Source organism: Dipteris shenzhenensis, chromosome 14 (genome assembly GCF_047967505.1).
Source record: "Dipteris shenzhenensis isolate YYH24624 ecotype China chromosome 14, Dip_SZ_1.0, whole genome shotgun sequence".
NCBI classification, from domain to species: domain Eukaryota; kingdom Viridiplantae; phylum Streptophyta; class Polypodiopsida; order Gleicheniales; family Dipteridaceae; genus Dipteris; species Dipteris shenzhenensis.
Window position 1 is genome coordinate 46,932,037 of NC_141609.1, and position 27,721 is coordinate 46,959,757.

Below are 27,721 nucleotides of genomic sequence, written 5' to 3' on the forward strand. Positions count from 1 at the left end.
AAGAAAAGGAGTAATGGAGACATCTGAGATGAGCAGCATCCAAACATCCAGAAAAGTTTCCCAAATCTGATAGAAGGGAACCGAAGCCGCAGTAAATGAGAAACCTGAGTGATCAATGTGCGAGAGTGCGGGCAAAACCATAATAAGTGAGGAACTGTCTCGCGAGGATGAGAGCAACGGGGGCAGAAAGGAGAAGCAATGCGGCGAGCTGCCAATTTCACCCCAATGGAAAAGGCTCCCACTATACATCTCCAAAAGAAAAGCCTCTGTTTCAATGGCAATTTTGTTTTCCAGATTTTCATGAGACGGGATTGCCACCAAGATAAAGGCCTATCCAAATTCCAAAGAGTGTTGGCATGCTTGTCAATCCATGGCTGTGGAAGAAGAAATCTGTAAACCTTCGAGGCAGTCAGATTGTGTATCGAAAGTGTGTATGCAGCAGGAGGTATGGAAGTCAAATTCCAGTCCATTAATCTGTCCTGTGCAAACAGTGGAGGAACCGGAACAAATGGCTGCATCATAATTGAAAGTGTTCTCCAAATGGATCTATGATGCAGACCCAAGGAAAATGTCCTGCAAGCTTGTGGAAATGAAAGTGTATAGCCTTGTTGATCCACAACATCACCAACAAATCTTGTGCATCCACCACACACACACACACACACACACACACACACACACACACACACTTTTTTAGTGAAATGTTTGAGTGCTTTATATTACAAGATAGCTATCTAGAAAAAAACTGGTAAGCTGAAATAGTACTGCCCACTTTTCCCCATGTCGGAAGCATTCATCCAATAAACGAAACATAATTGTAGGTGACCAAAACCTTGGACGATATATGACCAAAACCTTGGACGATATGTGACTATGGGCAAATACAATTTGAAATGACATTGTAAGGTTAATCTGGTATACATATAATAGCTTCTTTTGGAGATGGAAATGAACAGTAGACAGCCATGCTAATGTGTGAAGTCATTACCATAGTGTTGGCATGTGTATATTTTTGATTGATTGCAAGAATGTCCTATACTGCCTGCATGGGTATTCATCATCTTTTCAATCTGCATGGATTGAAACAAATACGTTCGTCAATTTTTGTTTGTGACTTCCTGGCTTTGTCGTAATTAGGCATTGCTTTATTGCTCGTTTATTCTGATTTATGCCTTCTAATGTGCAGGAAGGTGTCATGGGAACCCACGATGAACAAACTAGACGGTTTTTTAAGCATACCAGTGTTCAATGCTTACTTGCTCCTCGTTATGCTGATAGCAAGCTCAGTTGGGTTAAACAAAAGGTGACATAAAGCCACACCTGTATTCCTTTCGTTTTTTCCCCTTGGAGAACAGACATCTGTATTAAAGTGAAGAAACGGTTTACAGAAGAAAAAAAGATGCAGCCAGGAATCACTTGCCAACATGAGCAAGATAACTGCTTCCAAGTCTAGACCTGTCTTCCTGATTGGTTGTGTAGAGAGCTAATCTCAGAAATGCAGTGATTGATAATTGAGGCTCTAATTCCGTAGACCGATTTAGGTATTTTTAAAGAAAAGATTAGAAGCTAAGCTTTGATGTTTCAACTGTAATATACGTGAAGGCAGAATACACCTTTTTTAAAACTTTAAAACACACTAGCATGTTGTTTTGTACAAATCAGTGAATATTATGATTGGTGCAGTCTACAAGTACTTAGAGGCACTTATTGTGTAGAGAAGAACTGCATTCCCAAGGAACCTTCATCCATTTAAAGCATATGGTTTTGGAGGCATTTAATGGTTTTAAGTTCGTAAGCAGGATCTGGGTTTGTAAAAATAATCATCATTCGATTGTGTTCCTGCTTCCAGCATCCCATGCTTCCAATAGTTATCCATCCAGCTCTTGGTATGAGCTGTAATTTGACTATGCTTTTGCGCTTTTGTTGATCAAAACTTCTCTTTTCTAAAGAATAAAAAGAAACAAAACATCGTCTTGCACAGTGCCCTGACGACTGAGAATTTTTTATCCCCCGGCTCTGTATAGTGCGAGTACTAGTACATGTTCTTCTGTGAATCTTTATGCTCCTATACATCACATAGTGTTACTCCTTGGCATATCTAGGTGGGCATGTTTCAAGATTACATTTAAGAGAGAGGCATCAACTTGATTGGGCATTTCTCTAACAGTCAGTACCTCTCATGACACACACATTGTTACGCTCTAGCCGAGGTAGCATGACCTCGGAAGAATCAGTCGACATTTCCCTTATAGGATCTATCTTTGTAATATATGTGTTTGCGCTTTATGTAAATGATCGGGAGGGATTAATGTCAAGGTCCGAGGTGAGGGCTGATAGCACCAGACTAGATAGGTCTGAGACCAAGGGCCTAGTGCAAAGAATGTGCCTAGGGGCAAGGAATTAAATGCATCCCAAGAGAGGGGTGAAATGTTGCATTAGGAAGGCCCTATATGGATGACATGTGGCATCTAGATCTATCTAGGGATTTGGGGTCTGTCAAGGTTAGTGAGAGAATTGAAGAATGGGGATTTTTACGTGATTTCGATTCAGCTCTCTCTATCTCTTGCTTGAAGCCTTGGCAGAATTGGCTGGGTGGAAACTAAAAGGTGCTACTCCCGTGATCTGTGGAGAAGAGAAAGGCAAATATGTGTGACACTTGGTATCAGAGCGCAGGAAGGGAGAGTCGACGGGCAGCAAGGGGGAGTCGACGCGCAGCGCGATAGAGGTCGACGAGTAGGTGATGCAGCCGAGTGGTAGGACTGGCTATTTGGCAGTACGTGCGTTAAAAAAAAATGGCGACGTGACTGCACATGAACGGAGGAATTAACCAAGAAAGGGGTTTAACATTTGGTATCGTATGGTGGCTGTACCTAGAGGATCGCCCGTGAACGTGATGATTTAGACTGCACTAGCGTAGGAATGGATGACAATTCGGAAAGATGTCTGCAAGCATTGGCACGATCTCTGGCGGAGAAACAACAGGCCTACGAATTGACGGGGTTAGCTGGAGATTGGCGCAGAACGACGGAGCAGATCGTCAGCGCATGTGATTAGTCCAGAGACTGGCAGATCGTCATCGACAGGAACGTGGAGGTCTTCGTTAGAACCGACAAGCAGACAGACGATCACACGAAACGACGACAAGCAGATAGACGATCACACGAATTGATGGCGGATTTGGATCCAGGAAGTGTTTGTGTCTTTCGAAGAAATTTCTAAGTACCTGTTAGTTCGTTTTTTTTCCAGCAGGGACTGTCGTTTAATTTTCTGTGTATAAGAAAAGGGGGAAATCCCAAAAAAAAAAAAAAAAAAAAAAAAAAAACCCCTCCATCTTCCATTGTGAACTTATGGAAGCAGAAGGACAGACTTCAAGAATAAATCCTAGCGAGTCTAGAGTACAGTCAACACAACCAATGTCACATCAGGCAGCACCTACGTTGGTTGGTAGGATTTCAATATTAGAGGATGCTTTACAGCAGATTATGAACCAGCAACTTCAGGCGAATGCTGGTCAAAATGAGATTAGGGAGATGGTGCAAGCCTTGTCGGCTAGACCGTCTAGGATTGATAAGGGCAAAGCTCTAGCTGAGCCAGAGCCCAGTGTACATTCCTTAGAGCGCGCAAGGGTCAAAGTGCCTAATATCGCTAATTATAGACCGGAGAAGTACGCTGGTCGGATGACCGAGCGCAGCTCTGATGTGATCGAGGTTTGGTTGCACAAGTGGGATGAAGCCTTCGCCATTTGTGAGATTAAATCCGATCTAAAGAAAATCCGCGAGGCCACACACCTGTTTATTGAGGCAGCGGATAGGTGGTGGATAAAGCAACAGAAGGATCAAGTTGCTCCAACCACCTGGGAAGGGTTCAAAGCTGAATTCAAGAAACACTTTCTCCCACCTGATGAAGAATCCCGAGCTTGGGATGCTTATAGAAATCTTCGTCAGAGGAGCTTGTCAGTGGCAGAGTACACTGACAAATTCAGGGAATGTGTTATGAAAATAACAGACCCTCTCCCTATGTCGGTTCAGTTAAAAGACTATATCTATGGACTGAACGACAAGATAAAAATGGAAGTTCGGGCTAAATATGTGACTACACTAGATGAATCTATAGCAGTAGCCCTGAACTATGAGGATGCCAGAGGCAGATCTGGTGGATTCGTGCAGGCAGGGACTCAGTATGAGCACCCGAGGAAAGGGGGATTTCAGAGGAAATGGGTTTCAAAGACAAGTGTCTCGCAGCCAAGTGGCCAAACCAAGCAGGTGAAGCCGGTTGAGGGACCAACAAAAACAAGTACCATCGTTGGGGTGAAAAGGAAAATAACTCCAATGGCAGCCCGGGCTTGGTCAAAGTCCTCATTGACCCCTGAACAAAAAGAGAAAGCTAGGAAAGAAGGATTGTGCTTCGGCTGCCTTCAGCGACATCAGTGGAAGGATTGTCCACTGAATAAAGATCGTCGCACGGCTAGTATGATAATATCTGAATGCGACGTGGAAATGCAGGAGAGTCCCAGTGCGGAGCATATGCAGATGCAACTGGCGGGACCTTCTCAGAGGTTAGTACCTTGTTTGTTATGTGTATCTGTTGCTAAGTTAGTGACGAGTGCACCTGATAACATCCTATCTAAGCCCGCAGCAACGGGGTATACAGCCTTCAATGATACGGAGTTGATCAAGATGAAAGGGCAAGTGGCCAGTCATGATGTCATTGTGTTGTTTGACTCGGCGTCAACTCACAATGTGATTAACTCCAAGCTCGTGAAGAGGCTGAAATTAAAGACAAGTCCATCTGACTATGCGTATACAGTCAGGATGGCAGATGGAAGTTCAACTGAAGTATGGGACCAAAGGGTTACCCAGTTGGAGCTTCGGATTCAGGACTATACTGAGAAGCTTGATTTTGAAATGACCAAGCTTGCTCATGCGGATATAGCCCTGGGAATGGCGTGGCATTCTAGTAAGAATCCAGCCATTGATTGGAAAAAGCACGTATATCAATTCAAGATGAATGATGTGCTTTATGTCTTGCGAGGTGAAAAAGATATACCTCAGGGACCATTGGTTTCCGTGATGGAAATCAGAAAGGCTCAAGTAGAGTTTTTGTACCTTTGCACCGCATCGGTAGAGTCGGTGAATGATTCTTCGACTAGCACTGATGTTACGCAAAGAGATGAGATGGCCAAGCTGGCTAATCTTATAACAGAGGAGTTCTCTGAATGTTTTAGGGATGAACTACCTTATGGGTTACCTCCAGAGCGGAAAGTTCAACATAAAATTGAACTGATCCCGGGGGCAGAACCTGTAAATAGACCTCCCTATAGAATGAGTTTTACTGAAGAGGCGGAGGTGCGTAGACAATTGGAAGAATACCTCAAGTTGGGGCAGATTCAACCAAGTTTCTCACCTTTTGCTTCGCCAGTGATATTAAAGAGGAAAAAGGATGATACGTTTCGCCTCTGTATAGATTACAGAGCATTAAATAATATCACTGTTAAGCACAGGTATCCGATGGCTCGGATTGATGATTTGCTAGATGCATTACATGGAGCCGTGATTTTCAGCAAGATAGATCTTAAGTGCGGCTATCATCAGATCCGGATTAGAGCCGAGGATGTGCATAAAACCGCTTTCAGGAGCAGGTTTGGTCATTATGAGTTTTTGGTAATGCCCTTCGGACTTACCAATGCTCCAGCGACCTTCGTCATGCTTATGAATGATTTACTACGTCCGTATATCGGAAAGTTCGTAGTACATTTTATTGACGATATCCTGATATTCAGTAAAAGTGTTACTGAGCATTGTGAACACTTAAGGATAGTGTTCAGTACTTTGAGGAAAGCCAGTCTTTATGTGAATAAAAAGAAAACTATACTGTGTATGGTTAGGCTTGAGTATTTAGGGTTCATAATTACTCCACAGGGGGTAGAAATGGATCCGAAGAAAGTGGCTGCGATACTAACTTGGCCAATCCCTCAGAGTCTGACCGCGTTGCGATCATTCTTGGGATTTGTCCAGTTTTATAGAAGGCATATCAAAGGATATTCCGGAATAGTATCGCCGTTGACTGATCTGACCTCAGATAAAGTACCTTTTATTTGGGGACAGAATCAACAAGTTTTAACACCATAAAACAAGCTGTGGTCACAGGACCGGTGTTAAAAATAGTTGATCCCCAGAAACCATTGTTCCTAGAAACCGATGCAAGTGGCATTGCGGTAGGAGCAGTTCTCCTTCAAGAGGGAAGGCCAGTAGCCTTTGAAAGCAAGAAGCTTTCTCCCTCTCAAAGGAATTGGCCAACTCATGAATTGGAGTTGTATGCTGTTATCCATGCTTTGAAAACATGGAGGCATTACCTGTATGGTTCAGAGTTTTATGTGGATGTAGATCATGATACTCTGAAACATTTTTGTAAACAACCTGACTTGAGGGGCCGCCAAGCTAGGTGGGCAGAGCTCATGCAGGAGTTTAATTTGACGATTCGGTACCGAAGAGGAAAAGACAATAAGGTAGCTGATGCGTTGTCTCGCATTATGCACAACCTGAGTTTCACGGTATTAGAGAGTGCTCTAATGACCGAGATCAGAGAAACTCAAAAGGTGGACGAGTTTGTCCAGAGCTTATGGCCTAAGGCTCATGTGTTAAAACCCGGGGAAAATGAAAAGGATGACCTGGCATCCAGAAAAGGCCAAACTTATGCAAGATATACCATAAGGGATGGTATGCTAGTTAGAAATGGCAAGGTTGTAGTACCTGGTCAGAATGATCTCAGGTAGAGAGTCATTCGACAATGCCATGATAGCCCGTGTGCGGGACATCCAGGAGTCGAGAAGACATATGATCTCGTGAAGCGAGATTTCTTTTGGCCAAAGATGAAAAAGCATATTCATGAATATGTGACACGGTGTTTCTCGTGTCAGGTAAGTAAGGCCGAGTGGGTGAAGCCACCCGGACTTTTACAGCCCTTGGAAATACCACTAAGTAAGTGGGAGAGCATTTCCATGGACTTTATTGTAGGGCTACCTGCAACACAAGGAGGTTATAATTCTATCCTTGTGGTGGTTGATCGTCTAACCAAGATGGCTCACTTCATTCCGACTAGAGAGTCTATTAGTGCCCCGCAAGTAGCGGAGTTGTTTATTAGACATATATTTCGTCTGCATGGATTGCCTAGATCCATAGTATCAGACAGAGATGTCAGATTTACCGGTCATTTTTGGACAGCGGTATTTGAGACACTAAGGACGGAGTTGGGAATGAGTAGTGGGGATCATCCTGAGACGGATGGTCAGACGGAGAGAGTCAACCAGACATTAGAGGATATGCTGAGAGCATATGTGTCATTGAGGCAACATACATGGGACAAGTGGTTGCCATTGTTGGAGTTTGCCTACAATGATAGGTAACATTCATCTACTGGGTTCAGTCCGTTTGAACTGAACTATGGTTATAGGCCAGCCAATCCGACTATAGTTGGAGTACCTCAGAAAGTGCCTAGTGCCGCGAACTTTGTAGTTCAGATGCGGGAGATGCTAGCACTTGCGAGAGCTAATATCCGTCAGGCTATGGATAGAGCCAAGGTGTATGCGGATGAAAATCGGTCTATAAGAGTATTTGAAGAAGGAGAAAAAGTTTTTCTCAGAATTCCTTCGCACTCGAAGTCGTTGACTTCAGGAGAGTGTGCTAAGTTATCACCTCGATACTGTGGGCCGTGGTTAATTCTGAAAAGAATAGGCAGTGTAGCCTATAAATTAGAATTGCCACAGGGGTGTAAGGTGCACCCGGTTTTTCATGTTTCGCGCTTAAAGAAATTTTTACATACAGGTGACTCACTAATCGAAGGTGTGGTTTTGTTTCAGGAGATAGAGGATATTGCAAGGCGCAAACCAACAAGAATCCTGGACCGAGGAACAATGCAAATACGAAATCGGAAGATACCCACGGTGTTGGTTGCATGGCATGGTCAGCCTCTATCCGAAGCTACCTGGGAATCCGTATATCAATTGCGGAGAGTGTTCCCAGACTTTATCATCGAGGACGCTGATGTCTGAAGAGGGAAGGAATGTTACGCTCTAGCCGAGGTAGCATGACCTCGGAAGAATCAGTCGACATTTCCCTTATAGGATCTATCTTTGTAATATATGTGTTTGCGCTTTATGTAAATGATCGGGAGGGATTAATGTCAAGGTCCGAGGTGAGGGCTGATAGCACCAGACTAGATAGGTCTGAGACCAAGGGCCTAGTGCAAAGAATGTGCCTAGGGGCAAGGAATTAAATGCATCCCAAGAGAGGGGTGAAATGTTGCATTAGGAAGGCCCTATATGGATGACATGTGGCATCTAGATCTATCTAGGGATTTGGGGTCTGTCAAGGTTAGTGAGAGAATTGAAGAATGGGGATTTTTACGTGATTTCGATTCAGCTCTCTCTATCTCTTGCTTGAAGCCTTGGCAGAATTGGCTGGGTGGAAACTAAAAGGTGCTACTCCCGTGATCTGTGGAGAAGAGAAAGGCAAATATGTGTGACACACATGGATGCTTACTATTCACAAGTCACTACTACTTGTGATGCATATACCGTTATTCTTATCATATTCAGGCAGACACATAATTGATAAGAGGTAGCTGCCAACTTGGCGCAGTGTGCAACAATTGTGGATGTCACGAAGAGAACACCACTTGCATTCTTATACAACGTGATCCACAGGAGTGGAGGCCAGGATCAATCATTTGAGATATTTTCATCTTTAGCATATGTGCATGTTACAAAGAGTGATAAGTATTCATCCCAAGCCTTTGTGACAAACCCAAAAAAACCACGAGGTGGGATAAAATCCATCTCAAATCCTCACTAGAGATCATTGAGAAGCAAAAAATCCAAAACACAAAACTGCTCAGGTCTGCGAAGGGGGGTGGAACCGCTTTCCTTCTGGAGGACATGCCACCAGCGAGAAAACCCATGCCAAAGCCTGAGATGTGGAAGTCATTTGGGAGCTCAGACTATTCAACGTGCTTGGAGTTGCTCAAATGAATTGGAGTTTTTAACTCCATGGAGTGTTTAAGGGCTAGATAGAGTTTGTAGTGTTCAAAAATGGGATAGGGTTAAGAAATCTAGCTATGAGTTTAAGGGTGAGAAGAGTTATAGGGTTTAGGAATGTAGGGTTGAGAAGAAGGGTTGTAGGGTTTAGAATGAGTTGTAGAGTTAAGAAAGGGAGAGCTGGTCTCCTTCAGGAATCAAGGGAGGTAACGATTGAGAAGTCTATTCCAGGGTTTTAAGGGTTGCAAGGGTAGATCGGGAGTGGGAGAGGAGGATTGTGAAGTTAGAATGGGTGTAGGAGTGGAGAGGGAGAGTAGATTTGAGAAAGGATAGGGGAGGGAGGAACGAGTGGGGAAGGAGAGGAAGCAGGTATGGGAGAGGGTAAAGGAAAGTAGGAGAAGGATGAAGAAGAGTCATATGCTTCTTGGAAAGCTGAGTTTGGTCAAGAAATACATGAGGCTTTGATGATCCATCTTGACAATGAAATCAGCAACCCAAAGGTAGTGTTTCAGTATGGTCAAAGCATGGATAACAGCCAATAATTCTTTCTCGTACACCTATAAATGCCTCTTCACATCATGTAGCTGCCGGCTCTTGTAGGCTACCACATGTCCCTTATGCTGAAGAACAGCTCCAACACATTCTCCACAAAGCATAACAATCCGCATCAAAGGACTTGTGCAAGTCTGGAATAACGAGAATCAGCTCCGTAGTCAACTTTTCTTTATGAGTGTTGAAAGCTATATTTTGCTGCTCCTCCCATCTGAATTGGTGAAATCATGAAGTGGGCTGAGTTGTCTCACGCTGTGGCGGAGGGTGTGGTCTCCTCGACCTCTGTATCCAATGGGCTATGTCAAGAGTGACTCCTGTCTTGGGTGGTAGAGAGAGAAGAAAGAAAGAAAGATGTATTAACGTCCTTGAGAGGCCTTACGGGCCTATGGGACAAAGTGCACAGAAAAAGAAAACTTAGACAAGCCTCAATGGGCTCGAGCAAAGGGCACACTAGGGCCCTTGTTGAGTACTAATCTATGCTAGCAAAACCATAATCAATCAAGTACAAACTGAATCAAGTCAATCTATCAAGTACAAACTGAATCAAGTCAATCTCAGGGCTGGGACTCAGAAACCGAAGGTCGGCACAGTGATGGCTCTCTGGTGAGCTGTGAAGATATCTCATTTCTGCGTCCGTTGAACTGTCTCGAGCTGTGGTGGGGGAATTGGGACGGGGTCTCCTTGATCTCTGAACTCTCTTGGCTATGTCCAGAGTGACCTCTCGTCCCTTGGACTAATAGCTGACCATGATGGCTCACCTTGACTTGGGCAGACTGCCCCGAACCGTTCCTGCCAAATGCTATGGGCAAAACATTCCAAAGGGGCTGCCTAGAACTGGAACAACCAGTGCCTAAGATAGGCTTAGGACTCTAGTTCCTCGACCTCAGGCAATGCAGGTTACATGACTAGCCTTATCCTTGGCCAGACATCAGCAACTGAAGGGTGATCAAAGGTGTTGGTATGTCCGTACATGCAGATGGTTTGCGAGCCTTGGAATTCACATGAACAAACTGCCTTCTTTTTAGTATAGGCTTCAGGTGCCTTCGATCCCGCTCACTTGTCCCGAGGCTAACTGCATCATTATGGAGGATTTCATACAGCTACACAGATAGAGGGCCTGCTAAGCACCTAGCGAGCTACACAGATACAGTTAACTTCTGTAGAGAGCGCTACCTATAGATATCAGAGGAGGGTTTCATCGACCTGCTATTCTGCACACGGTCCCTCACTTGATATACTATCACTTGTAATGCGCTTGGAGTGGGGGACCTTGAACTCAGCCAAACTTGGGATTGACGGCTTATTGCGGATCATGTGTGCCAACAGAAGAACTTGGAGCCTCTCCATCTGAGCCCAATCCACCTCTGATGGATCAGGGCCCTCAACTGGGATGGCATACATAGTGGTTGGAGAGACCAAAGAATCAAAGAGAAGAGACTTGGTCCCAAGGTCGTGGAAATATGAGTGAAAGCACTGGTGCTCCAGACTGGTAAGGGCGGCATACTCCTTGTTTGCATCGCTATTCTCATTATGAAGATCGGTCTTGTCTCCTGCCGATGTCAACATCTCAGCCATCTGGATCCGATGGGCTTTGTCAAGTGTAATGCCACGTCCCTGTCGGTCGCCTCTGAGAAGAGCTGAGATAGGTCTAACCTCAATCGTGTGCGCTGGTCTCCTGTCACATGTGAGATCCTCGTGACCCTCGCTCAGTAGTGGTGTCGTGTTGACTCCCTCTACTGACCCATCTATCTCTCATGTCAGCTAGCTCCTCCTCCTCTACTCTCGAGTGCCCTGGAGCTGACTCAAATGCATAGAAGTCGGTGAAGTGTCTCTGCGCTCGGTCCACCTTAGTGTCCTGTGATGTGGCGGTCGCATCATGTTGCTCTCTGATCCGTCGCAGTAGTGTCTCTCTGTGTCTCCGCATCTCCATTAGGTAGAGCCCAATACAGACCTGATCCTGGAAGTGGATCAGTTGAGAGAGTGGGCCAAACCCGTGTCCCTCCTGAAAAAGGCAATGGTAGCGCCCTCGGATCTCGTAATAGGCGGGACATATACAAAGAAAGTGCTTCCGGTCTCGACTTGACCCATCGTGCATAGCATACAAGTCTGATGCTCTCTGGGTATGCTTGCAGCTCTCCCTGCCTCAATCCTTAGCTGATGGGAGGAGACTCACATTTGTCCAATGGCAATCCTCAGTGCATGTGAGACTCCTCTGTCCTCAAGATACTGGGGTCTGATGATGAGGCCATCCTCCGATACTCTCAAGAAATGGTCATAGTAGAGTTGGGTCTTGAGAGAGAGAGAGAGAGAGTTGAGGGGAAAAAGGGAGAAGGAAATGGAGGAAGAGGTGGTGGTGAAATTGGTGGAGGGGGGGGGGTGGTGGAGAAAATGGAGAAAGATTTGGAGGAAGATGGTGGTGGAAGTTGAGGAGGTAGTGATGGAAGTGGAGGAAATGGAGGAGGTATGGGACATGTGAGAAATCATTCAAAAAGAGAAGGGGGGGAGTGAAAGTGAAGGAAGGAGAAGGGGGTCAGATTTTATAGAATTGGGGAGGGGGGGGGGGGGGGATGTGATAGGGCTAAGAGTAGAGTGAGTGGTAAGGAATAGTAGAGTGGGGATAAGGATTTGTACAGGGGTCGTAAGGAATAGTAGGAAGTCTCAAGTCAAACGTGGTCGCATTTGGTCTAGGGGTTCATATTTCCTTTGTTGGTGACGAGGGCCTACTTTTCGCCTATGGTTCTGGCTCCTTGGGAACTATGCTTTTGGTCTTTGTATTCTTGCATAAGTTGTTTCTCTTCATAAACTTTTTAACTTTTGCAACACTTTCTGTTTTCCTTTATCACAGCATGCATAGTCTTTGCATTTATTGTACAAATGTGCAAATGAATTGATGGTCTAAAATTACAACTCTTGTAAAAGTTAAGATTACAGCAATCGACTCTGAGGGATAGTGTTCCAACATGTTTGGTTTTCAAGGTTGCAATTACTTTTGTAGTGCAGGTTGTTGGAACTCTATATACTCATCATCAAAAGCTGGTTATTGTGGATGCACAAGGTCCGGGAGACAGGAGGAAGCTGATTGCATTTCTTGGGGGCATTGATCTTTGTGATGGGCGCTATGACACTCCTGAGCATACACTCTTCCGTAACCTGGACACAGTTTTCAAAAATGATTTTCGAAATCCCACATTTCCAGTAAGTTACTGTCCTTCATTTGTCCTCAGTGTTCTTTCGTCAAACAGATCTTTGCCTTAAGCTTAGTGCCCATGAGAATGGAGTTTTGAAGTACAATCACAAAACTTTCACCCTGTATTTGTTCTGATCACGATCTTTTTGGAAACCTTTTCACTGAATCTTCTATTGATATATACTTGAAATACTCTATTTATTATAGTGGGAATTCTTGACAGAAAGTTGAAAGTGGAGGCCCAAGGCAACCCTGGCATGACTTACACTGCAAGATTGAAGGGCCTGCTGTGTATGATGTTCTGACAAACTTTGAGCAACGCTGGAAGAAAGCTGCCAAATGGCATGGGTTGAACCTTATGTTCAAAAAGGGAACAGGCTGGCATCAGAGTCTGCTTATCAACCTTGCAGAAGTGGCTTGGGCAATCAATCCTGTACAGGATGGTCAACAGAACAGTCTTTTGAATGTTACTGAGGACAACGATCCTGAGACATGGCATGTTCAGGTATCCAAATCTTTCCCTGTTTTTGGGGTCAGTACACTGAGGCACCAGTGATTGTGTGAGGCTTCTCATTTCTAATATTCTGATCTTATGATTGGAATGGTTAAGGTTGTTCATCGGTGTCTATTCATGCAAATATTTCCCTTAAAGTATCTCTTGTTTACCTGACAAACCTTTTGTGTGTGTGTGTGTTTTTTTGGGAGGGGAGGGTCTGAAGAAGCACTCATAATCATAATTTACTGCTAATCATAATTCCTGACATGTTCCTTTAGTGTAAGAATGACATTCTGAGCTTTGGGCATTATGGTTTTATGTGAAGAAGAGCTGCTCTGCATCATAGACTGCCAGCAAAGCAATTTGACAGCTGAACATTGATATAACGAGTAGCATCACCTGTCTATGACGGGTTACAGACCCGCTCCGCTGCGTCTTAAAGTTGGGATCATCACACACACACACACACACACACACACACACACACACACACACACACAACACTCATAGCCCTCTGTGTGTGTGTGTGTGTGTGTGTGGACTATTTGGACTATTTGGACACAGAGATGGCATTTTAGGATGGGACAACAGTTCCCTCAGGCATATGCTTTCTTCAGAATGTCCCTCAAGCAATCTTTATATGATAGTTATGCTGTGAGGGATTTGGATGCTACTTAGCCTTGAAGTGTTTTCTCACTGTTTTTGAGTGCTTCCATTAGGCTCTCTTTTGGAGTCTAATGTCATGTACATTGATTTTATGTTAATTTTATAGTCACTGGTTTCAAAAAAAAAAAAAAAAAAAGTGTGTGTGTGTATATGTGTGTGTGTGTGTGAGTCATGCCTGGAAATAGTTTCTCTTTGCTTTTGATTTCCTGTTGAGGCTCTCTGTTTTTTGAGACCCTCATGTAAATCTTGCTGATAATATACCTCTCATGGATTTACCAAAAAAAAAAAAGTGTGTGTGTGTGTGTATTGCTGATTTGTTACATCCTCTTCTACCTGTTCCTCCTGTGGGTGGCACAGACAGACTTATGGATTGGCAATTGCAACCCTCTGCTACATGCTCTCATCCTGTTCCTTTGCTTGCCTTGACCTCCATCAAAGTCTACAGGCTTCTTCAGCCTGCTCCATGGATTCAGCAATACGCTAATACTCTGTGGCATATCAGGAAGCCCCTCTCTTGGTGGAGGAAGAATCTCCGGATATTATGGAAGTGTAAAATGCTTTTGAAACAAAGACTTTTTCTTTGGAGATGCATGACCGGCACATTGTCAGTGGGAATCACACTTGCCAAACGTCACATTGCACCATCCACATGTTTACGATGTCAGGCTCCTTCAGAGATTGTCCCTCATTTGCTTTGGCACTGCCCGTGTTCTAGGAATCTCCTTGGGAGAATTTCAGATCATCTTCGGCTCCGTTTCCCAAGTCACAGATTTGGGAAACATTTTTGGTTATTTGGCAGATTTATGAGGTCTCTGTCTCAATACTCACTATTTCTCTCATGGGTGAGATATTGGGCTCTTTGGACAATCTGGAGTGAGCATAGTTTGGCATACTTGGGTCGGCAGATTCACAAGTCATATGAATCTTTCCGAGCCTCATTGCGGCAATCCTTATATGATGACTGGAATACTGGAAAATTTCTACTTGGCCACTTCATGTCAGGCTCAGAATAGTACAGTCCATTGTAATGTTCTATGTCCAGCTCTTTTTGCCTTTGCTGCATTGGTCCTCGAGAGATATTTCAGCCTTTATGTCTCAAGCTATGGAGATGTTATGGAGGACAAAAACTGCTGTGAAAGCATTGAGACTGATGAAGATGGTAATGGTGTGCTCTCCTAGGATGCATGGTGGACTTAATATCCTCAATATAAGATATCATGTACTTGCAAGGAAGGCGACTATGCTCCATACCTTTTTCCGCCAACAACAGCCATGGACTTGCATGATAGCATCCATGTGTGTCAATATGAGGTCTTCTGCTTATGGTCATTGGACTACTGATCATTGGGAGGTTGTCATTGGGAGATTTGTAGGGAAGATACCTGGCTGTCCTTTCTCTACTGCTCTGATACTTGCCTGGAAACAAGTACTTTCTAAGGTCAAATGGGCTCCTGATAATTGCTCGGGGACAAACTCAATGAGGAAAGAAAGTATTCATTGGAGTGCCATCTTTGACATTCCACTCACTTTACAAAAACCTGTTCGGGCATACAATCTCATGAAATTGGGAATTAGATACATACATGATGTGGTAGATAATCAGGGCTATGTCTTATCTTTTCCTCAGGCCACTGCTTCCTATGCATTGGGAATGCACCATAGGTCGATATGGAAGAAAATTGCTGATTTGTTACATCCTTTTCTACCTGTTCCCCCTGTGGCTGACACAGACAGGCTATTGGATTGGCAATTGCAACCCTCTGCTACATGGTCTCATCCTGTTCCTCTGTTTGCCTTGACCTCCATCAAAGCCTACAGGCTTCTTCAACTTGCTCCATGGATTCAGCAATATGCTAATACTCTGTCGCATATCAGGAAGCCCCTCTCATGGTGGCGGAAGAATCTCCGGATATCATGGAAGTGTAAAATGCCTTTGAAACAAAGACTTTTTCTTTGGAGATGCATGACAGGCACATTGTCAGTGGGAGTCACACTTGCCAAATGACGCATTGCACCATCTACATGTTTAAGATGTCAGGCTTCTTCAGAGACTGTCCCTCATTTGCTTTGGCACTGCGCGTGTTCTAGGAACCTCCTCGGGAGAATTTCAGATCATCTTCGGCTCCGTTTCCCAAGTCACAGATTTGGGAAACATTTTTGGTTATTTGGCAGATTTATGAGGTCTTTGTCTCAATACTTACTATTTCTCTCTTGGGTGAGATATTGGGCTCTTTGGACAATCTGGAGTGAGCATAATTTGGCATACTTGGGTCGGCAGATTCACAAGTCATATGAATCTTTCCGAGCCTCATTGCGGCAATCTTTATATGATGCCTGCCATGAGGGTGATATAGATGCTTCTTGCATAGAGCTTTTCTTTTTATGTTTCTGATCTTTGGGATACTCTCCATTTTGGAGACTTCCCATCTTATAAATTTATGAGCATATAAATACAGCACTAGATATTACTAAAAAACAAAGTGTGTGTGTGTTTAGCACAAGCATATGCTGATGATTCCTTCTTTATGCCACAGAATCCTCTCGGGAAGTTCACATGCTTATGACCACTCTTTCATTGTATGGCTTGGCAACGGGATTGCATGTCAATTTTGACAAATCTAAATTACTTCCCCTGAAACAATGTGATTGGCATTCTATTCTTTGGCCAGGTCAGGTGGTGCATTCCAAAGATGTAGTCAGGCATTTGGGATATCCCATAGGATGGCATATCCCCAGGAAGGAGCAGCTAAAATGGATCTTCCAAAGACTTCAACATAAACTAGAATACTGGAAGATTTCTACTCGGCCTCTTCATGTCAGGCTCAGAATAGAACAGTCTATTGTAATGTCCTATGTCCAGTTCTATTTGCCTTTGCTGCATTGGTCCTCCAGGGATATTTCAGCCTTTATGTCTCAAGCTATGGAGATGTTATGGAGGACAAAAACTGCTGTGAAAGCATTGAGACTGATGAAGATGGAAATGGTGTGCTCCCTTAGGTGCATGGTGGACTTAATGTCCTCAATATAAGATATCATGTGCTTGCAAGGAAGGCGACTATGCTGCATACTTTTTTCCGCCAACAACAGCCATGGACTTGTATGATAGCATCCATGTGTGTCAACATGAGGACTTGTGCTTATGGTCATTGGACTACTGATCATTGGGAGGTTGTCATTGGCAGATTTGTAGGGAAGATATTTGGCTGTTCTTTCTCTACTGCCCTGATACTTGACTGGAAACAAGTACTTTCTAAGGTCAAATGGGCTCCTGATAATTGCTCGGGGACAAACTCAATGAGGAAAGAAAGTATTCATTGGAGTGCCATCTTTGACATTTCACTCGCTTTACAGGAACCTGTTCGGGCATACAATCTCATGAAATTGGGAATTAGATACATACATGATGTGGTAGATGATCAGGGATATATCTTATCTTTTCCTCAGGCCACTGCTTCCTATGCATTGGGAATGCATCATAGGGCTATATGGAAGAAAATTGCTGATTTATTACATCCTTTTCTACCTGTTCCTCCTGTGGCTGACACACACAGGCTTACGGATTGGCAATTGCAACCCTCTGCTACATGCACTCATCCTGTTCCTCTTCCTACCTTAACCTCCATCAAAGCCTATAGGCTTGTTCAGCTTGCTCCATGGATTCAGCAATATGCTAATTCTCTGTGGCATATAAGGAAGTCCCTCTCATGGTGGCGGAAGAATCTTGGGATGTTATGGAAGTGTAAAATGCCATTGAAGCAAAGACTTTTTCTTTGGAGATGTATGACAGGTACATTGTCAGTGGGGGTCACACTTGCTAAACGTCGCATTGCACCATCCACATGTTTAAGATGTCAGGCTCCTTCAGAGACTGTTCTTCATTTGCTTTGGCGCTAGCCGTGTACTAGGATCGTCCTCAGGAGAATTTCAGATTATCTTCGGATCCGTTTCCCGAGTCACAGATTTGGGAAACATTTCTGGCTCTTTGGCAGATTTATGAAGTCTTTGTATCAATACTCACTATTTCTCTCTTGGGTGTGATATTGGGCTCTTTGGACAATCTGGAGTGAGCATAATTTGGCATACTTGGGTCGGCAAATCCACAAGTCATATGAATCTTTCCGAGCCTCATTGCGGCAATCCTTATATGATGCCTGCCATGAGGGTGATATGGATGCTTCTTGCATAGAGCTTTTCTTTTTATGTTTCTGATCTTTGGGATACTCTCCATTTCGGAGGCCTCCCATCATGTAAATTTATGAGCATATAAATATACTGCACTAGATATTACCCAAAAAAAAAAAAGTGTGTGTGTGTGTGTGTGTGTGTGTGTGTAGTGGAGAGCGTGCCTACTAAAGATGCTCCTACCTCCATTGGAAATAAAAACAAAGGTAGTAGACAGTTTTTTGGAACTCAGGATAAAGGCAAAGCTCCAGTGGTTTCAAATGGGAATGTTTCTTCACATTCACCTCCTGCTATTCAACCCTCAACAAAAGGACCGAAACCTCCAATTGATGGATGGCAAAGTCCAAGAAAAGTTATTTATGCTCAAAGACTTCCACCCCCTCGCACTTGGAATGGTGCGTCTTCTAGTGGAAACTCCCCAGAGGTCAATACAAGAATTGGGATCACATGGGCTGCAGTGACAACTAACAGAACACTCTTCCCTGAAGAAGAGACTGCTGCTTTGCTGTCTACTCAGGTGGATATTTCTTCTCAGCCTTGGCCCTGAGATAGAAATGCAGGGTTGACATCATGAAGTTTGCTGTTGTACATAGCTGTTATTTTACTATAAATATCTGTAAATATGACTGCTCATATCAAATGTTTTACACTTAATGTCCAGGGGATGTGTGACAGTAGGAAATGGAAAACTGTGTGTCTGTATTGACAATAGATTTCAGCCTGACATAGTGGCATGACAAGAACACAACCAACATGTCTATGCAGGAAAGACAGGTCACTACTGTGGCTATGATATTTTCTATGCTGGGGAGCACTCTTTCTGAGGGGTAGTCTTTCTGATCAAACATGAGCTTCAGCTAGTTATTGCTTTAAATGACAATAAAGGCAGATGGCTTATTCTTCAATGCATCATTCAAGGAGAGGTGTTTGAATTTGCTTCTGTCTATGCACCTCAATCCTCTCGAGAAAGAACTGCAATTTGGGATGCCATGCAACAATATCCATGGAGATATCATGCCTTTATATGTGGGGATTTCAATAATGCTTCACAACAGGGTGACAATACCTCCAGACATACTCATATGTTAACCCCTGAAAGGCATGCATGGTCTCAATTACTGATGCATCTTGATTTGGTTGATCTTTGGAAGGAATTGCAGCCTTTGTCACCCGGATACACCTTCCAACATAATGCCCTTTCTTCTTATCAGGCAAGTCTGGATCGATGGTATAGTGTAGCTCCGCAACAAAATGGTGATGTTACATGCAAAATGTGGATTGACTATGCCTTTGTGCATTCAGATCATGCACCTCTATGGTTGAGGTTATCCTTTCATGATATGCTAGATGATAGATTGCCACAAAGGCGACATCTGATCGCGAACAATAGCTATTTGCAACATGCTGCTTTCAAGGCCATGGTTACTGAAGCATCTCATTCTCTGTCTTCTCGCAGCCATATTGATATTGATAATGCATGGGATTCTTTTGTTTCCAAAATGCAAGTTGTGATTAGAGGTTATGGCAAGTCTTACATGAAGACTCTGAGGAAAACTATTGCTCAGGCCAAATTCACTTGTCAGGACCTCACCGAACTCAGCCATCTTCGTTCGTTGTCCCTGCATGAGCAAACAACACTATGCCAAGCTAGACATTGCCTTAAACTCAATGATCACAGGAAACTGGCTAAATGGGAGACTAGAGCAAGACAAAGAGCCTTTACAGATAAAGGCTGCTCTTCCAAACAATTTTTCAAAAGCTTGCATCAGAGGAGATTAAAAACAGAAATTTGCAGGGTGCTTATGCCTGATGGTTCATGGACTACCTCACGGTCACAGCTTGCTTCTATTTGTGTGCATAATTTCTCTCAGCAGTTTGGTTCTGCAGTTACTCCCTCGCAGCAGGTTTTGGCTGCACGAAATTTACTGTTACAGCATGTTTCTCCTATTATTTCCACTACTCAAGCTTTGGAATTGGAGGGACCTTTTACTGAGAGGGAATTGGATGCAATCAAATGATGTGGTAGATGGAAATCTCCAGGATGGGATGGTCTTACAGTTGAGTTTTTTCTAGAATATTGGCCTCTTTTGAAGCATACATCGCTGCATATGGTGAACGCTGCTTGGCAAAATCAGAAAATGCCAGACACATGGAAGAGAGGTCTTGTTAAACTCCTTCCAAAAAAGCAAATTTGTGAATCTTTGGCTGATTGGAGACCTATCACCCTTATGCGAGTCATTTACAAAGTTACTACCAAAATGATTGTCGATTGGCTAAAGGGGTTTTTACATGATGGGTTGCATCCTGCGCAATATGGTTTTGTTCCGCGTAGGCATATCACAGATAGCATTGCTAATGCCTATGTTGGAATTGAATATGCCAAATACACGCAGCAGGATGTTTTGCTATTGCAAGTTGATATTGCCAAAGCCTTTGATACTGTTAAGTGGGATTTAATTTCATCGACTATGCAGGCATTGGGATTTGGCACAAAAATGCAGCAAGTTATCACTTGGCTATATCAAGATAGTAAAGCTGCCTGCATACTTTCAGGGGATATTTCTACAACCTGGACTCTTGGTTGTTCTGTTAGGCAAGGATGTCCCCTAAGTGCTTTACTTTTTGCCATAGCCACTCATCCAATGCTTCAATATCTTGACCACCTTTTGGACACTGACCAGTTGCACGGCTTGGAGATTCGTGGCAGTCATAGCATGATCGCTCAAGCATATGCTGATGATTCTTTCTTTACCCCAAAAAATACTTGGAGTGATCTGTCCATGATTATGCAGGCTCTTTCTACATATGGATTGGCTGACAGTCTTCGGGTCAATTTTCAGAAATCAAAATTGTTGCCGTTGCATGCTCATGAATGGCACAGTTTTTTGTGGCCTGGGGAAATTATTCCCACTTCTCAATTGATTCGACATCTTGGCTATCCTCTAGGTTGGGGACTTACCCGTTCTCAACAAACTGATTGGGTGCTCGCAAAGTTGAGGGCAAAACTTGAATATTGGAAGCTTGCAACTTGGCCATTACATGTTCGTTTGCGAATAACACAATCCATTTTGATAGCATACATACAATTTTATCTGCCTCTCATTATGTTCACTAAGGCAGATCTGGTTTCCTTTATGTCAGCGATCATGGAAATTTTCTGGTGTTCAAAAAATGGCAAGAAAAGTCTCAGATTACTCTCTATGCATCGTCTCTGTTCTCCAAAGATGCACGGGGATCTGAACATTCTCAATATTCAAATGCATTTACTTGCTCACATAGGGAAAATGATGTTGCAGTTTATGCAAGGAGATCAGCCTTGGGCTTTCATGATCCGCTCTCTTTTATTACATATTCATACTTATGCTTTTGGGCATTGGCAGCCTACTCAGTGGGATTTCCTATTTGGCTCTATCCAAGGCAAGATCAGAGGCTGCCCTTTTGTCTCTCATCTGCTTCTTGATTGGAAACATATTTTGTCCCACTTGGAATGGAATGGCCGGGATTCTTTGTCGGGAAATTCTTTGAGGGCTGAGAATATTTATTGGTCTAAAGTATTCCACCCTTCTTTGGCCATACAAGAACCGAGACGTTCTTATTTTCTCTCTTTCAAAGGCATTTCTTCTGTGGCGGATGTACTTCAGGATGATGGCACTCTTTTATCCTTTTCTTAGCAAATACGGTTTGGGAGCTCATTATCGTCCTTTATGGCATAGGATTTCAGCAATGCTTCAACCGTTCTTGCTGGTACCTCGTTTGGAACTTTAGAATAGGCTTGAGGATTGGATTTTACATTCTTCTTCCTGTTCAGCCCGTCCTTTGAAGCTCTCACATATCACAGTGTCATCTCTGTATAAAGTGTTATTATTTCCGCCTTGGATTTCTGATAGAGCAAATACTGTTTGGCATATGGATCGTCCACTAAAGTGGTGGAGAAAACGACTGCGTCTCCTTTGGCATTATAAAGTCCCTCTTCGGCAACAGCTTTTCCTTTGGCGAGTCCTACTTGGCATTTTTCCATCTGGCCAGTTACTCGCACATAGACATATTGCTCCGGCTGTTTGCCACAGGTGCCTACACTATACTGAATCTGTGCTTCACATCTTCTGGTTATGTCCATACACTTGTGACTTCATCGCTCTCATCCGACAGAGGCTTTGAACGAGATTTCCTACTGTTACTTTTGGCAGGTTTTTCTGGTTGTTTGGTTTTCATCCAGCTAGACAGGGTTTTGACTTATTTTTTGTATGGGTACGCTACTGGGCACTGTGGACTTTATGGATGGACAGAAATCATAGAGTCTTTGGTGATCCCCTATTTTCATCTTTTGTTTTTTTCAAACGATCTCTGCAGCAATCATTCTATGATTGCGTTCAGACTCGTTTGATTGATCAGGATGTATATACAGCTTATACTGAGATTTTCAGTTGAGCAGTAGTTACTCCACTTTCGAAGTAACTATGAATGTAATTATTTTATAGCAATAAAAGATTTCTTCCCACAAAAAAAAAAAGTGTGTAGTGGAGAGCGATGAAGACCTCCTCCTCTGCCCTGCCAGCCTCGTCTTCCTCCCTGTTTTCGTCCGTGCAGTCACCCTCAACGTCCCTGCTGCCTACCTTGTCTTCCGTACAGCTGCCGTCAGTTGTACGGCCTTCCGTACAAGTTTCGTGCACCCTGTAGCCCCCCGTACAGCTCCCATGCTCCCTGCACATCCCCATACACGCCGTACAACCTTCTCTGCAGTCGTCTACTCCGCCTCTTTTTCCTTCAGTTTCTGCCGTACGGCCATCCATACAGGCTATACGGTCATACGGCCATCCGTACAGGCTGTACGGCCGACCGTACAGCTTGTACGGTCATCTGCGCAGCTTCCTTCCGTATCTGTGTTGCAGCCCTTAGTGGCTTTTGCTCCAGTCTCATCTTCCTCCTCCTTTCTAGCTGCTCCGACACCTGCTTCTTTTGTTTTCTCTGCCTCAGCGCCTCCTTCTGCCTTTGCTCCTCCTACTCGTGCTTTTCTTCGGTGGAAACATGGTGGTTTGTTTGCCTCGCCTTCAATTAAATCGGCAAAGCTGGATGTTTCCGATGGCCCTTCTTCTTCCCTCCAGCTGGATCTTCTTACTGGAATCTTTTCATCCCATGTTACAACAGGTTTTTGACCTTGTGATTCATTAATTTCGGGTACCACCCTATATCAAGAAGAATCACAAGGGCAAAAAACAGCTGGTTTTTATTGATGGTGTGGTTTCATCACTGCATCAGTTTTTACAGAGCAATAATTTGAAGCTGGAGGATGCTGTGTTTGATCCTCCTCCAGCTTGATATGTAGCTTTCTACTTTGCTGCCTCATGACTTTTGCTCTGAGGCTTTACTTGTAAATATTTTTCGTGTACTTATTGGTGGGTTTTTACCCCTTTTGAGGTTTCCCACACAGAAATATAAGATTTCACAAAAAAAAAAAGGTGTGTGTGTGTGATCATTGCCAAAATGGTGGTTGATCGGATTAAAGGTGATTTGCATGATGGGTTGCATCCCTCCCAATATGGCTTTGTTCCACGTCGCCATATCACAGATAACATTGCCAATGCTTATATTGGGATTGAATATGCCAAATATACGCAGCAGGATGTTCTACTCTTGCAGGTAGATATTGCAAAAGCCTTTGACACAGTTCAATGGGATTTCATCTCGCAAACTATGCGAGCTTTGGGGTTTGGACAAAAAATGCAGCAGGTTATTTACTGGCTTTATAGAGATAGCAATGCGGCTTGCATTCTTTCTGGGATATCTCTGATGAGTGGACTCTTCGTTGTTCGGTCCGCCAGGGATGTCCTCTCAGTGCTGTACTGTATGCCATTGCTACTCATCCTATGCTGCAATATATTGATCATCTTGTGGCTACAGGATCACTTCATGGCTTGGAATTGGATGCTAATCGCAGCATGGTTGCTCAAGCTTATGCTGATGATTCTTTCTTTACCCCGAAGAATACGCCCCATGATCTTGGTGCCTTGATGCAGGACCTCTCTGTTTATGGGTTGGCAGCTGGTCTTCATGTTAATTTTTAGAAGTCTAAGCTGCTCCCTTTGCATTCCAAAGACTGGCATAGTGTATTATGGCCCGGGGATATCATTCCACCCACTCAGTTTGTTCGTCATCTTGGTTACCCTTTGGGGTGGGAACTCACTTGCCGACAACAAACTGATTGGGTTTTGGTTAAGCTTCGGAAAAAGCTTGAGTATTGGAAGCTGGCAACCTGGCCTCTGCACATTCGTCTTCGAATAGTGCAGTCCATCCTTGTGGCATATATTCAATTTTACTTGCCATTGATCATCCAAACATGGCAAAAAAAGTCTCAATCTGCTTTTGATGCATCACATTTGTTCTCCCAAGATGCATGGTGGATTGAACATCATGGATATTCATGTGCATATTCTTGTCCACAGGGAAAAAATGTTGCTGCAATTTCTGCAAGGTGATCAGCCTTGGGCTCTTATGATTAGGACTCTGGTCACTCATATTAGTATTTCTGCGTTTGGTCATTGGCAACTCGATCAATGGGATTTCTTTTTTGGCTGCACTGATGGCACTTCGCCTGGTTGTCCTTTTGTCTCCCGCTTGCTTCTTGACTGGAAGCATGCTCTTTCTCATCTGAAATGGAATGGACGGCAATCTTTGCGTGGGAATTCTTTGAGAGCTGAAAGCATTCACCGGTTGAAAGTCTTTCAGCCTCCCTTAGCTTTACAGGAGCCTCGATGTTCCTACTTTGTCTCGTTTAAAGGCATCACCTCGGTTGTTGATGTTATAGATGATGCTGGTACTGTGCTCCTCTTTTCTCTAGCAGCCACTATATATGGATTGGGCTCTCATTATCGTCCTTTGTGGCGACAAATTACTTCTATGCTTTCGCCTTTTGTTATGATTCCTCCTTTGGAACTCCAGGTTCGGCTGGAAGATTGGACTTTGACTTCTCTAGGGTCCTCTTCTCGTCCTTTGAGGCTATCTCAGATTACCGTACTTGCATTGTATAAAATCCTTTTGCCTCAACCTTGGGTTTCAGAGAGAGGTGATTCTGTTTGGCGAATGCATCGCCCAGCCAAGTGGTGGAGGAAAAGATTACAGTGACTTTGGGCCTATAAAGTACTGCTTCGGCAACATGTTTTCTTTTGGCGAGCTCTTTTGGGAGTGTTTCCCTCTGGACAGCTATTAGCCCATCGAAACATTGCTCTTGCACTTTGCTGCAGATGTTCTGCTTCTTCGGAGACCGTGCCTCACTTGTTTTGGCATTGTCCGTGCTCTCGTGAGTTTTTTTATCTGCTTCGACAGTGCCTGCGACCGAGATTCCCATCTGTTTTGTTTGGGAAGTTCTTCTGGCTATTTGGGTTTCATCCATCCAGACTGGAGTTTCATCTTTTCTTCGTTTGGGTTCGCTACTGGGCACTATGGACTTTAAGGACATATAGGAATTGTAAAGTCTTTGGTGATCTTACTTTCTCTCTGTTTGGCTTTTTAAGGCGTTCTCTGCAGTAATCTTTCTTTGATTGCTTGCAGACCCGCTGCAGAGATCATGAGGTCTTTTTGGCATATACTGAAATTTTCAGTTGATGTAATTGTAGCACCTTATTTTGAGGTTGCTACTCATATAATATAATCAATCAAAGGTTTCACAAAAAAAAAAAGTGTCTTTGGTGATTCTGTTTTTTCCAATTTCTCTTTCTTTAGACACTCTTTGCAGCAAGCGCTTTTTGATTGCTTGCAATCTCGTGTCTTTGATTTTGTCGTAGATGTTTGGCTCCATGAGAGAATGTACCTCATCTCCTTTGGCATTGCTTCCATACTAGTGATTTTTTGAGTTTCCATGGGCAGCGTTTGCGAGCTCGCTTTCCAAATGCTACCTTTGGAAAGTTTTTTTGGATCTTTGGGATACATCCATCTAGACATGAGTTTGATATGTTTTTTGTTTGGGTTCGCTATTGGGCACTCTTGACTCTATGGAAGGATTGAAATCATAGAGTCTTTGGTGATCCAACCTTTTCACTTTTTTTTTTTCTAAGAGGCATTCTCTATACAGCAATCTTTCTATGATTGCTGCAAACTAAGTACATAGATCATGATATGTATCTGTCTTATACTGAGATCTTCTCGTGATGTATTTTTCCACATCCTGTTGATACAAGCAAAAAAAGAAGATAGAGAGAGTGGAAAACAAGGGTGACAGAAGCTCAGAAGACTATCAGATCTTTTCCAAGAGATTCATTGCCCATTCACATGAAGTCTTCCTCCCCAAAAAACTCTAGATGCAAGATGCATTCAGGGAGATCCTCCTCATCTATCAAGTTTACCCCCACCCATTCTTCTTCTATCACTCGTAGAAGCAACGTCTAGTAACCTCCATGGATCTCAATAAACAAAACCTCAACCTGAAAACTATCAAAAAACACTTCGAGTACATCTGAGTCAAACTCCAGGGACAGAATCATATTCAACTTCAAGAAAATACTTAAACTGAACCAGGACAGTGGGATCAGGGACTGTGACTGAAAATGGATCACACAAACTCAGAGAGAACCAAAAGACTACACAGCCCGAGACAAGTAGACTTAGAACTGAACTTCCCTCAACAACTCAGATAACAGTCAGCCTCAGAGTACTACGAACCCACAGCCCTTATCTTCGTGACTTTTCAAGACATCAACCCACAATCAAGATCCCACAGCCAAAACTCCTAAGCTTTCATCAAGAACAAAGGCTCGTAACTCTCCATGTAGTCATAACTGCTCCACAGCATCTCCTTCTCAAACACCAAGCTTCAGCATTCCATAACTCTCCCCAAAGCTGCAGTCAACGGCGAAAGAGTGAAAGGGACTGGCTAGCAGATCGCATCAATCATTTCTGCTCTTACACAACCACTTCCAACGTCTGGATCCTTTTCTTGCTCATAGAGTACTCCACGCTCATAGCTTCATGTCGTCAACAATCCTGCCTCTCCCTTCTCTAAGCAATAGCTCATAACCAGTCACTTACAAGCCCACACGGAAGACACCTCAAGCAACAACCTCAGCCTCTTCTTTTGCTCGTAGTGCATGCTTTCTGTCACTCGAAGTGTTCTGCTCAAACCTCATGATAGCTACACTTCTCACAGCCAAGAAAACGAGTAAGAGCAACAGCATGTAACCATGGTTGCCCTTGTTCGACGTATGGATGTTCCGTACGACACGTATGTTTAAAAAATAAAATAAAATAATTAAAACAAATAAATTTAAATAATATTTTTTAAATATATAAATTTAAAATAATGGGTGCGTTTGTTTGTTTTGGATGGCTGGTTTTGTTATTGGTGGTGGTTCTGCCAAACTGATTTTGGGCCTCCTAGATGGCAAGGCTCCATATAAACCCCCTCTCCTCTCACTATGATCTCACACTATGCATCTACCTCCGACTTCGAGTCTCTACTCTCCCCTCTCCATCTCCAACAAGTGACGAGGCTCAAGCTGCATCAAGCATCTTCATCTCTCTCCCTCTTTATCTCCATCAAGCACCTATATAACATGTTTGTACAAGTTTTAAAGCTTGTACAAGTACCTACTCCAAAACTCTAAAATCTTTTTCTTTT

General features: G+C 43.5%; 1 protein-coding gene across 1 annotated transcript in view; it reads left to right on the forward strand.

Annotated features, from left to right (window-relative positions):
* The window catches only part of LOC147894730 (phospholipase D delta-like), a 123,472-nt gene that overhangs the window by 11,474 nt on the left and 84,277 nt on the right, over positions 1 to 27,721 (forward strand). The window contains exons 3-5 of the mRNA XM_087384353.1: positions 1,187 to 1,303; positions 12,584 to 12,778; positions 12,994 to 13,275. Of these exons, the coding sequence (XP_087240479.1) occupies positions 1,187 to 1,303; positions 12,584 to 12,778; positions 12,994 to 13,275 (594 nt within the window). The remainder of the gene's footprint in view (positions 1 to 1,186; positions 1,304 to 12,583; positions 12,779 to 12,993; positions 13,276 to 27,721) is intronic.